Here is a 16,146-nt window from a genome sequence, read left to right as displayed (position 1 = left end):
TAATATTTAAAATAATATTTTTATTAAAAAAAAAAATTAAATCTTATGTAAACAGGCAATGAGATGGTTACTTGTAAATTACGACAAGTTGATATGACGACTTGGCGATTGGGTAAGATTCGAAAATCAATAGACTTTTGGACGTGCATCTGCCCCAAGGAACAAACAAAGGATGGGCTGTCTTGACTCCTTGGAATTTTGTCGCTGAATGATCAAAGCTTGATAGAAACCGCGTCATAATATTCAATGCAATATTCGTATGGTACTAAATTAAATCAAACATCGCTGGAGAAATCACGATTGATGCTCAATTGCTTGCTGTTTTCTCAATGCATGGTTTACCCTCACACGAACGTATCGAAAAATTCTGATATTTATATCTCTAATAATAAATCTCGATAATTCATTTAACCGAAAATTAATATATTCCCATATTCTTAACCACAAATAAATCCAACGCAACGTTTTTCCATTGAATGCAACGTATACGAACATGACACGTTTTCCGATAAAACCTCAAAACATGAAATTCCTGGCAGGCAAGACAATGGATGGCCCATAGGATGGTGACGATTTGAATATTTGACGGAATTGCAATAGAATGAGTTTGATTCACATATAATTAGGTTTAAATAATTTAAATTTTAAAAATAATACCTATGTTTGTGTTAAATTTATTTATATAAATAATTAATTATATATAAATTATATTTTTTATATCATTATTTATAAATTTGTATAGATTATAAATAGATTATATTTATAAATCGAATATAAATATTTTGTAAAATTATTGAATTTTAAAATTAATAAATTTTTTAATATAAATTATTAATAAAAAATATAAAATTAAATGAGTTTGAGAGAAGTTTAGGTATTAATTAGATTTTGGATGAAATAAAGTAATTTTTATAAGTATTATATTCATTATTATTCTTAATCACAAAATCGATTTAGACTTGTTATGAATTGAAGCATGTAATTTTTTAGTTAAAAATTTAGAAGTTAATTATAAGATTTTTTTTATATTGATTTGAATTAAATTTAATAATTGAATTTTTTTTCTAATTTTTTATTTAAAAAGATGATTTTAAATGCAACTAAACCAGAAATCAAATCGTTTAGTTTCAATCTGATTCTAACATGGTTTAAAATTGATTTTAATGAACTTAGTTTTAAATTAGATGAATCCAATTCTGAATCGTATGAATCCGACCACAGTCAGTGTAGTAGCAGTTAAACAGTTACATCATCGGTTAAAACCATGCCACGTGGAAAAGAGTCGCAGTGAACCGCTGTTCAGGTTTGGCTGGTTGAGTTGGACAAGCGCCCCGCCTGCAATGGCGCATATGTAGAGAGGGAATCAATGACTTGATAGAGAATATCCCACACGGGGCTGGCCCGTCTAAAATTCTTCTGGAAACGAGGAAAAGATCGTAAGTGGACTGCCTTTTCCTTTTTACCATGAACTCTGACTTGATCAGTCATTTTTAACCTGAAATCAACACGATGGGAAAACAAGTCAATGTTCTGTAAATGCAAGGAAATGATCCGATCCATGATAAACCGGTGGCTACGCCCTCACTGTATCGCCACTTAATTACCATCTTCGGACTGAGTCGAGTAGAGCCCACAGTTCATTTCGCAGAACCTTCCTCCCTAACTCGAAGGAAGCAAAGGACGAGCATTTATATATTAAAAAAATATATAAAAAGAAATAAAGAATTACAGAAAGTAGACTGCGTATCAGGAGGAAATGGAAAAAGAAAATAAAATAGTTACTTGCAATATGGTTAAGCAGCAGCCACCATAGCTTAAGACAAGCAAACCCTTTTCAAGCATAATCATGGCTACGTAGACTCCCAAGCTTAAGACAGCAAAACCGAGATTTTTTACATTTCCATTTCTCCAAAGCTTATCTATTACCTTTTTTTCAGATATTGTCAGGGTTGACATAAAACTTTTTATCGATCTCTCTCTCTCTCTCTCTCTCTCTCTCTCTATACTTTTCTTGAAATTTAGGGTTTTGATTCAAGAAACCATTTTGAGGAAGAAAGAGGAAGCTTTGGAGAGGGGAGAAGTTGAGGTTGATGTGAAAGATGAGTTGATTATTTCGAGTCTTTGAATACTGGAGAGTGTCTGGCAGAGTGAAAATAATAGTGTTTCGAGTCTTTGACAGTGTTTAATTATTGAAATCATGGCTGTGGTGAGTCCTGCTCCTGAAATTACGCAACAGGTGATTCCGATAAACCTTCCTGGATATAGAGTTCCAGGAAACATGGCGGCCACCAGGAAGAAAGTGAAGGAGCCGGTGGCGCCGGTAATTAAAGAGAAGATATACGTAGCAGTGGGGAAAAATTTGAGGGAAAACAAATCGCTTCTTACATGGGCATTACAGAGATCAGAAGGGAAGAAGATTTGCATCCTTCATGTTCACCAACCCGCACAGATGATTCCGACGTTAAGTAAGTTGCTGATAAACTCTGGAATTTAATTTAATTTTTGCTTCAAAAACTTACATGTAATTTTAATCATATTATGATTTTGAATTTGGATACAAATTAATCTGACAGCAATAATGGAGAAGCAGCCTAAATCTGAAGAATTTTGTTAATTATACCCATCAAGCACTGAATATATAACTCTTAACAAATTTGGGTTTGAAAAATTTACCAAGTATAGTTCGATACTTTGCTATATTATTCTGATTGTAAAGAGCAAAAGAGTGAATAGGTTCTGATTTTGTTTGATCCTTGCGTGATGATTGAAATGGTTTCATTCATTATTGGTTTTATTTTTGTTCAATGTACTGCAGTGGGTCCAAAATTTCACGCAAGCACACTTGAAGAAGGGGAAGTCAAGGCTTACCGGGAATTTGAAAGGCAAGACATGCATAAAATACTATACGAATACCATCTTCTTTGTTGGCGAATGGGGGTATAAGTTCTTTTGTTTCATCATCCATAAAATATATATGTTGTTTAAATTATTTTTGAAGTGGGTTTCATCTGTGGAAGCCTATAATGAAGAATGACTGTAATATCCCAGTTATATATATATAACTGGGATATTACAGATTTTAATATTATTTTACTAGTTTACAATTTTATAACATCTTTTTTTGAATTATATTAGATATTTATTTAAGTATGGCATTTACTTATTAAAGTATAATTATATTTTAATATACTTTTGTTAGAAGTTTTGGTGGAAATATTGATACTATTAATACTATTATTAATTATGTTTTATTTAAATTTAATCTAAATGTAATTATCATTAGTGTTATGGTTATTTTAATTAAAGGTAAATTTAAAGACATTAAAGCAAAATGGATTAAATTGAAAAGTGAAAAGGGCTTAATTGAATAACTTTGAAAAGTTTAGAACCAAAAGCATAATTAAAAATTTTAAAAAAAAACCAGCAACGTTTTTTTCTCTCTGTCTCTCTACCTCTCTATTTCTCTTCTCTCTTTTCCCCTGTCACCTTCCTTCTCCCTCTCTTCTTCTTATGGCTGATGAGCCTCCAGCCATCGATGATGGCCGACGAGGAGCCCCACTACCCAAGTTACGCCTGTGAGCTGTTTGCCAGCTGGAGCAGCACTAGCAGTGGCACAAATGGAGGGACTTTCTCCTCCAATGTGTGCGCAGGGGAGAGAAATTCTAGGCGCGATTTTGGCTTTAACCGAAGTCCGATCGGAGAGTTTTTCGTGGCTTAAGAAAGCTTATGAAGCTTATTTCATAAGCTTTCTTTTGGGACCAATTTCACTTTGTTTGGTGGCCGGATGGGTGAGAACAAGGAGAGAGAAATTTCGGATCTTTGTGACCTTCAGACCAGATCTCGACCAACCGGCAGTCAGGTTGGACAATCGGCCTTGGGGATCGTGATCTACACTCTTCAAGTTTTGCTTTGACACCAATTATGCCTTGATCGGAGATAGGACAGAGAAGATGGTCATTGGATGGCCTAAAATAAATTGGCTGATATCGAGTGATCAGAGTAGATTTTTGATGAATCATTAGCGGATCCATCACCAGCAGCTCATGGGCATGCCCGATATGCACTCGGATCAATAATAGCTCACCAACGCTCAGAATCGAGTTTCCGGCCTGATCTGGATGCTCAGCGGCCTTGAATGAGCGGAAGCATGAAAAACATAAGTTTAGATCATTAAATTCAAAAATTTTTCATCTAGGATCACATGCATCATGCAAAATTCATTTTTATCTATTTGATTTTAATGATAAATTGCATATTAAAACTCTTTTAATATGTTTTTGGATCTACATTTGCCATTTAAGATTTTAGAATTAACAGATTAATTCATTAGAATCCTAGATTAGATCAAGAACAAGTGCACTAACTTTTTTGATGCACTGCAGTGTGTTTGGCACCTTTGGGATGCGCCTAGGACACCAGATGTTGTCCCTCTAGCTTGTCCACATCAAGATCACTGATGGCAGCCCCTTGAACAGCTTCTCAAGCCTTTCCAATCAATTAGAAATTCAGGTTTTGCCTTTTGAGAGATTACAGATATATACAGAACACTAAAAACGATTTCTAGTATTTTTAATTTAACAGAATATTGGCAATTCTCTTTGAATTGATGAGAGAAGAAGAAGAAGAGAGGGAGAGGCAACCAAGGGTGGCGGCACAAAAATGATAAAGAGCATATTGTATTTTTTCTTTTCATCATTTCCCTTATATAGCTAGGTCACCACTTAAAACCCTTGCTACATGTCACCTTCTGATTGGCTCTTAGTTTAATTGACCCAATCACATTGTTCCAAGTGTCAAACTAAGATTTAATCTTGTCTTTGATCATCTTTCATGATTAAAAGATAATTGGTAAGCTTATGTGTAGCGCCATGTGTCACCATCTCATGGTGCCACATGTCACCCTTTGAAATAACTAAAATACCCTTGTATCTTAATTTTGAGTTCTCAACCCAAAATAATTATTTCTCTTCCTCTAATCAATTTATATCAAATATAAATTAATTAATTAATCTCTATTAATTAATTTCTCATAATTAAATTCATATTTAAATACTTCAAATATAAATTTAACTTATACTATACATCCATTAACCTAGATTTAGTTTCAAGCCATGCTAGGGACTTTGCAATCTAATTACAAACCAAATCTATTTAATCAATCAATTAAACTTTTTAATTAATTAATTAAATAATATTTAATTTGGTGATTACTTGTGTATGTGTGTGACTTACTAGGTTCATCACTAATTGGCAATGAGACATGATATCAACTTTTAATATCATCAGAATTCTTTCTTACCATAAATGATTTTTCTAAATCATTTTATGCACCTCATAGATCATGGTTAACACTTAGCATAGCATGCCATGGCCACCCAATCAGAAATAAGGTTTACCTTAAATGAACCTATAATCATATGTTACCATGCATTAGAATCTCTCTGTTATAAAATTCCAATTCGAGCTGGAGTCATAGTTTATGTCAAACCTCATTTGCTATGAATATTATGTTATCTTTTAATTCCATTTTTTAATTAAAAAGATTTTCTCATCAGAAACTCTTTTCTGATTAAATCTATCTGTCCTGGCCAGGAACTTGAAACATCAAGAATAATTAAATGAATATAGGATTTTATCCCTATTTACTTAGGGTAACAGATTCCATCTTGATCAACACCTACCTCCATATATAACTAGTAGGAGCCAACACATGCCCGTATACCCATACACAGTACAAGTATGAAAGCAGTATCAAACTCAAACCACCTATATATAAGATAACTGTGCTATCTCAGGTCTAAAGATTATATGCACTGATATGATTTATGACAATGCATTGACAAGAGTAAGCTCCATGTGCTTGTCATAAATGTCACTGGTTCGATCTACTTATCATGCATAAGTGCCTATCATGTTTGTTATATGGCATGAGACTCACCATTCCATCTTATTTACATCTCATATAAATAACTTGGTAACAAACATGATTACAATCTTTCTGGATAAGTCATGTCCTTATTGTGAAGTATCCTCGATTGTGAACCTATTTATGATACTTTGTGCTAGAAATATTGTCACTCATATTTTTAACAACTTAAGAATAGAATTTCTAACAAAATATCAATGGACCTTTTCTATTACACATAAATATATTATGTAAATGGAAAAGTGAAAAATGTTTTTTATTAATAAAAACATGTACAAGATACATGCTAAATGATATGTTCTAGGACATATTACTAACAATCTCCCACTAGCACTAGAGCCATTCATTATAATATCTTAGACCCATCTTCTCAAGATGTCAGTCTAACTGTGCTTGTGACATAGGCTTAGTGAATGGATCAGCTGGATTTTCAGCTGATGCTATTTTCTACATGGCTACATTGCCTTGCCCAACTATTTCTCTGATAATGTGGTAGCGCCTTTCTATGTGTTTAGATTTCTAGTGAGACCGAGGTTCCTTATATCCAAACAGCTTCTTTTGCAGTATCTGATGCAGCAATATACTCGGCATCTGTAGTGGAATCTGCAGTCATACTCTGTTTGAAACTCTTCCAATTGACTGCATCTCTGTTACAAATGAACACATACCCAGAGGTAGACTTTCTATCATCGATATCTGATTGGAAATCAGAATCAGTATAACCATCCAATTGCAAGTCACTGCCTCCATAAATCAAGAATAAATCCTTAGTTCTTCTCAAGTAATTAAGGATATTCTTGACAGCTATCCAGTGTTTCAAACCTGGATTGGATTGATACCTGCTAGTCAAACTAACAGCAGATGCGATATCCGGCCTAGTACATAAGATTGTATACATCAAACTTCCAATAGCTGAAGCATATTGAATCTTGGCTATTTTATCTCTTTCTTCAAGTGTCTTTGGAGATCTCTTTAGAAAGGTGGATACCATGTCTCACTGGTAAGAATCCTTTCTTTGAATCAAACATGTTAAACCTCTTTAACACATTTTCTAAGTATAAACTTTGGGATAAACCAATTATTCTTTTCGCTTTATCTCTATAAATGTGAATCCTAAGAATATAGGTTGCCTCCCCTAAGTCTTTCATGGAGAATGTATTTGACAACCACACCTTTATAGTTGTCAACATACCTGTGTCATTACCCATCAATAGAATATCATCCCCATATAAGACAAGGAAGGTGATAGCACTATCACTAACCTTCTTATATACACATGGCTCATCCTCATTTTTGATAAAACCAAATGACTTAATGGCTTCATCAAAACGGATATTCCAACTCCTCGAAGCTTATTTTAACCCATAAATGGATCGCTTTAGCTTGCGCACTTTGGAACCATCTTGGAATTCAAAACCCTTAGGTTGTTCCATGAAAATATTTTCTTCAATATATTCATTAAGAAAAGCTGTTTTGACATCCATCTACCAAATCTCATAATCATAGTATGCAGCTATTGCTAATAGAATCCTAATTGATTTAAGCATAGCAACAGGCGAGAAAGTCTCCTCATAGTCGATTCCTTGCCTTTGGCGAAACCCTTTCGCTACTAGCCTTGCCTTATAGGTTTCTACCTTTCTATCAAAATCAATTTTTTTCTTGAAAACCCATTTGTTCCCTATAGGTACAATACCTTCAGATGGGTCAACAAGATCCCAAACTTGATTCTTATACATGGAATCAATCTCGGATTTCATAGCATCAATCCATTTTGAAGAATCTCTATCTGATATAGCTTCTTCATAGGTAAGTGGATCATCTCCATGATCTACTTCTTTATGAGTAAACAACTCTTATTCTTCTTCATGAAGGAAACCATATCTCACTGGTGGGTGAGATACCCTGATTGTTCTACGAGGAACAGCTGTAGATATTTCATCAATAGGTGTAGGTTGACTAGATGGATCTATATCCATCTGATCTGTTGGTTGGTCAGAATTCTTCAATTCCAACTCTATTTGCCTTCCTTTGCCTCCTTCTTGAATAAACTGTTGTTCAAGAAATGTGGCATCTCTACTTATCATAACCTTTTGTGATGTAGGCAAATAAAAATAATATCCAAAACTATCTTTTGGATATCCAATAAATCGACCCTTTTCTGATTTGGTTTCTAATTTATCAGTGTTCAGCTTTTTGATATAAGCTGGACAACCCCAAATCTTAACATGCTTAAGACTTGGTTTTCTTCCATGCCATATCTCATAAGGTATGGAAGATACTGATTTTGATGGAATCCTATTCAGAATATACAAAGCTGATTTTAATGCAAATCCTCAAAAAGAGATTGGCATATCAGTATAGCTCATCATACTACGTACCATATCCAATAGGGTACGATTTCTCCTTTCAGATACACCATTCAGCTGTAGTGTTTCTGAAGGAGTCAGCTGGGAAACAATGCCATGCTCTCTCAAGTATTCAATAAATTCAGTACTCAAGTATTCACCTCCACTATCTGATCGAAGAGCTTTAATACTTTTTTCTGGTTGATTTTCTACTTCAAATTTAAATTCTTTAAACTTTTTAAAGAATTCATGTTTGTATTTCATCAAATACAAATACCCAAACCTTGATTTATCATCAGTAAAGGTAATAAAATAATGAAAACCGCCTCTAGCCATTTTTTTAAATAGACCACATACATCACTATGTATTAGCTCTAAAATATTTTCAGCTCTTAGCCCTTGTCCACTAAAGGGTGATCTAGTCACTTTGCCTTGAAGGCAGAATTCATAGGTTGGAGTAGGTTCAGAACCCAATGAAGATAGAATTCCCATTTTCTCTAGTTTTGTAATCCTATCTTCTGCAACATGACCTAACCTTAAGTGCCAAATATATTTTGAACTTGAGTTGATTTTCACCATAGTATTGCATTCTTACAGATTGCTATACTCTGGGCAGTTCCCTTTCCAGTGCCCATCCTGCTGGTAGTGGAAACACTTTCCTTTGCATCCATTAGCTTTAGTCTTCCCTTTCTGTTTAGCTATTTTCTTTGAAGGACCAGGAATCCGAGGTTTTTTTTTCTTATTGCCCTTCTTCTTGTTGGACTTTCCAGCAGAAGAAGATGTAATCAAAGCTATCTCTTTTCCTTTATTGCCTGGCATATTCTTTTGGGCAATAACTAGCATGTTGAGTAAACCAGCCAAAGTGCATTCCTGCTTAGTCATATGGAAATTTATCAAAAAATTCCCAAATGACTCAAGAAGAGACTAAAGGATTAAATCCGTCTGCAGTTGGAAATCCATGTTAAAGTCAAGATGTTCCAACTGCTCAATCAGCCGAATCATCTTGTGGACATGATCCCCAATATTCTGTCCCTCAGACATCCTCATGCGGAACAGCTGTCTAGATATCTCATACCTAGCATTCCTACTGTGCTCACTATACAACTGTTGTAGGTGAAGGAGGATCTTACTCGTACTCTGCATGTTCTCATGCTGCTTCTGTAACTCATTACTCATAAAAGCAAGCATGTAACACTTAGCTCTTATATTATGCTCCTTCCACTTGTCCAAAGTTTCATGTTCCGAACGCATTCTAGAAAACAAAATTTACAAAGGTAGTTCCTAATTCAAGTTGTGTGGTTTATACCTTGATTTAGTTAGCCGGTTAAATCTGTAAAATATTTATGGCTTAGTAAAATTAAGTAAAATAAATTTAATTAATACAAGAAGAATGTGAAGGACCTCTTAGAATATTTTTATAATTTTTGAAGTGCTAAAAATAATTATTTAGACTGTAAAGGAGTTAGAGATATGAGTTGGAGCTTGGAAGATTGGACCTATATTAGGTTTTTTGTAGACTCCCAATGGGCATTATAATTATTGTTGTGGGCTTGAGGCCTTGTGTTTTATTATTGTGGCATTTTCTTACAGGGGGGTTAGGTCCAGTTATAGGAAAAACTATGCCAAAATTTTAGCAAGATCGTAAAAATTATTCCTACTTCTTTAATTAAATTAATTGGTTAATTTTATCAGTAAATTGATAGAGGTCATTGCTTCTGTATATGTGATTGGTGCCAACTAACTTTTCTTCTCTCCAGCAAAACTAACTGTAATTGGGTTGATCAGTCTGTGAGTTAGATATTAATTACTTTTGTAATTTTAATATTATTTATATATCTGACATGCTCATGCATTTTATGAATATTTAATTATGCACATAAATAGTTAATATATTAGGGGCATTTTGAGTTGCTGCATATTTAATCATTGTTATTTATTTGTAATTGCCGGCCTGAGGATAATTTAGAGTTAGGTGTGTTATTTATATACGATATATATGGATATGGATTGGATGGGTAGTTGCGGCTTGAGCTAGTCTCGTTGGAATCCCGGTCCTTATAGATAAGGAAAGTCGTGGTGAGGCACCGCTTTGAGTTGATCTCATTGGTCCCCGCACTTAGATTTAAGTGAAAGTCCGACTTGAGTTGAGCTCCTTAGCAGGATTTTGATTGAGAGAACTGTATATGGGTTTAGCTCCCATATTTATGTATTGATGTGATACAAGGAGTGCGTGAGTAGCTCCGAATTATTTTCTCGTGCGAATATTAAATAGAATATTGTTATATGTAATGGATGTGTATTTCATGGTAGGATTGTACTAGTTTAGATAGTTATAAAAATTGCATCTATAATCAATATCTAAACTCTCTGAGTCGAACACTCATTTCTGTTCAAATATTTTTCCTATGTTACAGGAGGAGCGAATTTATTTTTCCAGTTTAACCTGCATTTTTCTTTGTAGGTTGTGGTGCTTCTTAGTTTAATAGTTTTTATTATTTGTTAAATTGCTAGAACTCCATTATGACATTAGTTTATAAATATATTATATTAATTAATAATATTAAATAATTTATATAAGCTGTGTATTAGGGTTGAGCTAGACTCTCCTAATAGTTGATTTCTAAAAGCTATTCGGTTGGGTTGGCCTAAATAATTTTATAATATTTTATTTTTTATTTTGTTTGCATATTGGACATTGATTTTGGTCCTGATTATGGGTTTGAGAATAATGAGGCTTACTATTGACCTCAGGGGCTTTATACCCAAATTATAGTGACAGTCCGGCCCACAGGATCAAGTCCTTACAATAACAATTTTGAACAACTACTAATAAAGTTCTAATCTGAACTTCATATATTTCCGAGGTTTGAATTATATGTGTTAGAGTGCCTAAGAGAATTCTTCTTATGGCCTTATGAGAAACACCTTACCTGCATACTTGCACTTTATTTTTAGATCTCAAAACTTCTAAACGTCCCAATGTACTTGGCGCTTTTAACAACTGTGGTTGGCTTCGAATTTCAAGTTTTTTTTTTTTTTTTAAGTTCCTTATTGAATTGGAATGAAAACTTTTTTTTTTTTTTCATTGATTTTGGCATTTCTCAATTATCATCTTGTAGGTGGAGACTGAGAAACTGCATATTGAAACGGATCTGAGTATTGAGAAGGGAATTTTGGAACTTATCTCCGAGCTTGGTATCAGGAAGCTTGTTATGGGAGCAGCGGCAGACAAGCGCTATTCAAAGTAGAACAAATAGAAGTCTATACGAATTACTTACCATCATTTCCATCTTTAGTTCTGTGGGATTTCAATTTAGAACCCCAGAGAGAATAATCCCTTCATGTTTATTGCAAATATGGGATTGTTTAACTGACTGCATAAAAATCGCAGGAATATGAACATCAAGTCTAAGAAGGCCATCTCGGTGCTCCGGCAAGCACCTGCTTATTGTCACATATGGTTTATTTGCAAGCAGCACCTTATTTACACAAAGTATGCTCCACGTGTTTACGTGTATATGTTAATTGTTTGTTATTGTTGGAAAGTTTTTATACTTACTTGAACTGTGCATTAATTATGATGATCATGGCCCAAATAGGGAAGGTACTTGGGATGCAAATGGTGCAGAACTCAGATCATCCCCACAACAAGTCAGCCCAAACACTGAAACTGAACAATCAAATCATTTGACGTCAAAGTCTAATATTCTAGAGCGGAAAAATCTATCAAATCCAGCTCTGGAGAGCCAAATTGCAGATGCTGATCTGATGGTAAAGGAGTTGGAGCAAAAAATAACCTCTTCTGAGGAACTGCTGCAAAATTACAAGAAAGAACGAGATGAATTGCAGATTGAGCGCGACAATTCACTCAAAGAAGCAGAGGAGCTGAGGCACATTCCACAGTTCTCTGAGTTCTCTTTCTCAGAGATTGAAGAAGCAACGCAGAACTTTAATCCATCACTCAAGATTGGGGAAGGGGGATATGGTAACATTTATAAAGGTCTGTTAGGTCACCGCCAAGTGGCTATAAAGGTGCTGAGCTCTCATAGCTCTCAAGGACCTGCAGAATATCAACAGGAGGTATGATTCTATCAAGTTTTTGAGCTCTTTCTAAGTTTGCTCATCTCTTATTTTTTACATTTATGCAGCATATTATGGCATTGGTTTTCTGTTAACCATAGGTTGCAAATCTATATTAAAATTACTACGAATGTTGTTGTTACAAATTAGTCGTTAATATTTTTATAATACATAAAAATATAATTATTAGTAGTTTAAATTAATATATATATATATATTATAAGTTAAATACTATTTATTATCTCATATAAATTTAATTAATAGTTTTTCTATTTGTTGATCATTCAATTTAAATAAAATGTTTAATTTTATTTAATTTTTACTTAAATTTAAAATATGTTTGAAAAATGTTTAAAAAATTGATGAGTAAAATAGATTGAATTAATAACTTAATAAATTTATATTATTTTTCAAGGGTAACACTTAAAAATAAAACATTTTATAATATATTTTAAGTATATATAATATATTTTTTAATTATTAGTGAATATAGATAATTAATAAATTAATTTATAATACTTTAAAGTTAATTATCTAACTCGACTATTGACGTAGACTATATATATTTAATAGAAGAACTTCACTCACTTTGAGCCCGTATACATACGAATCTAAGTAAGAAAAATCCTTCAAACTATTTAGAAATTACTAAACTATCTTGGGCAAAGGCGCAGTAATGCAACTGCTTTGTCGTCTGAAAACTTGTACTGTATAATTCAGCATTGTTGCTTTGTTTCAGTTACAACGATATAGTGCTAACCAGTTTTGTATGTCCAAGTTGAATAGGTTTTGAATGACAGGCAAGTAAGATTTGAACATTAAGAAGTTAAGCACGTGTGTTCTTTTATAATAGTCTGTTCACCAAAGAAGGGAAAGCATCCACACCTACACTATGGAAGACTGAAATTGAATTTAATATTTGTTGTTGGCACTGCATGATGTCCATTGGTTGCATATCAGGTTGGTGTTTTGAGCAAGATGAGGCATCGAAATCTTATCACTCTTATTGGGGCTTGTCCAGAAACTTGGACTCTTATCTATGAGTATCTTCCCAATGGAAGCCTCGAAGACCGACTGAACTGCAGGGATAATTCTCCTCCTTTGTCTTGGCAAACTCGAATACGCATCGCCACTGAGTTATGCTCTGTCCTTATCTTTCTTCACTCCAGTAAACCCCACTGCATAGTGCACGCCGATCTAAAACCTGCTAACATACTACTTGATGCCAATTTTGTGAGTAAACTAAGTGACTTTGGAATCAGTCATCAACTTTCTCAAAATGAAGGCTCAAGCATATGTTGGAGAACTGTCCCCAAAGGCACTATCCCATACATGGATCCCGAGTTTCTTACCTCAGGAGAGCTTACTCCAAAATCAGATGTTTATTCATTTGGGATTATATTGCTAAGGTTGTTGACTGGAAGACCGGCATTTGGGATAACAAAGGAGGTGCAGTATGCATTAGATAAAGGAAACTTGAAAATCCTCTTGGATCCTTTGGCTGGAGACTGGCCATTTGTGCAAGCAGAACAGTTGGCCCACTTGGCACTGAGGTGTTGTGATATGAATCGAAAGAGCCGGCCAGATCTTGCATCAGAAGTAGGAAGGGTACTTGAATCAATGAGAGCTTCATGTGGAGGGTCATCATGCTTCCGCGGCGAGGTTCAGAAGAGCGCTGCCAACCTCCTCAATATTTTATATGCCCAATTTTCCAGGCAAGCCATACTAAACCTTGATCATCAGATCAAATCCAGACTCTGCATCCAAGGCTTGAAGTTCAAAGTGAAAAAACCTGGAGTAATCAATTAACTGATCTCTTTTTGGCAATTAAACATGCAGGAAGTGATGCAAGATCCACATATAGCAGCTGATGGTTATACTTACGAAGCAGAGGCTATAAGAGGATGGCTGGACAGTGGACATGACACTTCGCCCATGACCCACCATAAGCTTGCACACTACAATCTCGTGCCCAACAAAGCACTTCGATCGGCAATCCAGGAATGGCTGCAGCACTAGTCAATTGGTGATAATTTCTCTTTTAGTTTGGCACATCGTTTATATGTATATCTCTATATATGACCAAAAGAAACGTCCTTACTTTTTGTTCTCCTTGTTATATATTGTGGGATCCTAGGCGATGGTACAGTCCTTTTCCCAGCCTTTTTCTTTCCTATGATTATAGAATGATTATAAGAGATTTGTTTAGTATAACCATAATAATTAGTATGATTATAGGAGATTAATTTAATATAATTACAGTAATTATTATTCTTGTCAAAATTAACTCATATTCACATGTATGTATAAATAAATATAATATATCGTAAATAAGACATTTCTACTAATATCCACTTTTGGCATTGTATATATAGAAGATAGCATACGTTACTTTTTATGCTGAATATAGTGTTTTCATAATCTAGGAAGTGAAAGTTTTAGGGTTTATAAGATCAAGCTTATGCATGGTGAACTGAAATTTCTCATTCTATTATTCATGCATTCAAATTTCACAAATAGAAGAATTAGGATATGAAACACGAATCCTAGAGTTTTTTTTTTTTTTTTTAAACTCTAAATTGTAATATGCTAGAACGTAGAATATTAATGATTGTAAAAATAAGTGATTACAATTTTTTAAATTGTTTTTATAATATTAATGATTGTTAAATTACATAAAAATAAAACAATTTAATTTATTAAAGTAAAGAATTATTTTTTTTAACTTTAAATTAAAGATTTTTATGGAGAATAAAACTCACTTGTTAATTAACCACAGAAGCACATTTCTTCCTCTCTAACATGGAAGAAATTTTACAATTAGGGATTAATATTTTCAATACTGAAATTCGTAACGAATTTGATGAAAATTCATCAGAAACTATTTGAATTTACTTTAAATTTAATTATATTATTCAAATATTACTAAACTCATTTAGCTTTATATATTTTAATTAATGATATATATATATATAATTTATATTTTTAAATTTAACAATTATATAAAATATTTAAATTATATTTATTTTAAATATATATTATATTTAATTAATTATTTATCTAAATAAAATTTAATAATATATTTATTCAATCTAAATTAAATACATTTATTATTTATTAAATTTAAGTCTGCACATTATATACTACACTACTATTTTAAAGGTTTGATCGGATCGATACTTCAAAAAATATATCAGCCATCACCATCCCTACCCACACGAATCCTGGGATCTGGGGAAGCCTATGAGTTCGAGCAGCAACCTAGGTTCTTCTTCTTCTTCTGCTTCTTCTTCTTCTTCTTCTTATTTCGAGGCTACATCTATATAATGGATTATAAGCTGTGACCTCACTGGGTGCACCTAGTAACTTAGAGCACTTGGATTAGGTTGCCTACTGCAGCAGTTCCAAGACGCTTTCTTTGTTGCACCTCGCGTTTGAGGCGTTTAATTAACATGATACGTTCTAGTTTTGGTCAAAATAATATATTAATTATTTTTTTTTCTAAAAAAATATTTTAATTCTTTTAAGAGCATCATATTGGAATCATTGGTTAAAAAACTTTTTCAGTTCATTCAATTTCATTTTTTTTTTTATCAAGCATGTTCAATAAAAAAAAATTCATGGAATAAATTGATATAATTAAAAAAGTTTAATAGTTGAAAATGACAACACTGCATCATGGCGGAAGATATTTGGGATTAATTTGGCTTAACATTGATTAAACTTTGCTAATACAACTCAACTAAGCCTTTATCCCAAAAATTTGGAGTCGGCTATATGGATTCGCTTTCTTCA

The 16,146-nt window shown here is 33.3% G+C and overlaps 1 protein-coding gene across 1 annotated transcript; it reads left to right on the top strand.

The window, feature by feature from the left end:
• Positions 1–1,672: 1,672 nt before the first annotated feature.
• Positions 1,673–14,634, top strand: LOC110660638 (U-box domain-containing protein 33-like). The gene is given in 8 exon segments (XM_021818992.2): positions 1,673–2,465; positions 2,816–2,937; positions 11,391–11,515; positions 11,663–11,764; positions 11,871–12,351; positions 13,312–14,011; positions 14,014–14,066; positions 14,191–14,634. Coding segments are annotated over 8 exon segments (2,031 nt in total). The 5' UTR covers positions 1,673–2,197; the 3' UTR covers positions 14,371–14,634.
• The last annotated feature ends 1,512 nt before the right edge of the window (positions 14,635–16,146 follow it).

Source organism: Hevea brasiliensis, chromosome 2, assembly GCF_030052815.1.
Source record: "Hevea brasiliensis isolate MT/VB/25A 57/8 chromosome 2, ASM3005281v1, whole genome shotgun sequence".
Taxonomy (NCBI): domain Eukaryota; kingdom Viridiplantae; phylum Streptophyta; class Magnoliopsida; order Malpighiales; family Euphorbiaceae; genus Hevea; species Hevea brasiliensis.
Note: the sequence above shows the minus strand (reverse complement) of the source record. Positions and strands in the feature narration are given on the sequence as shown.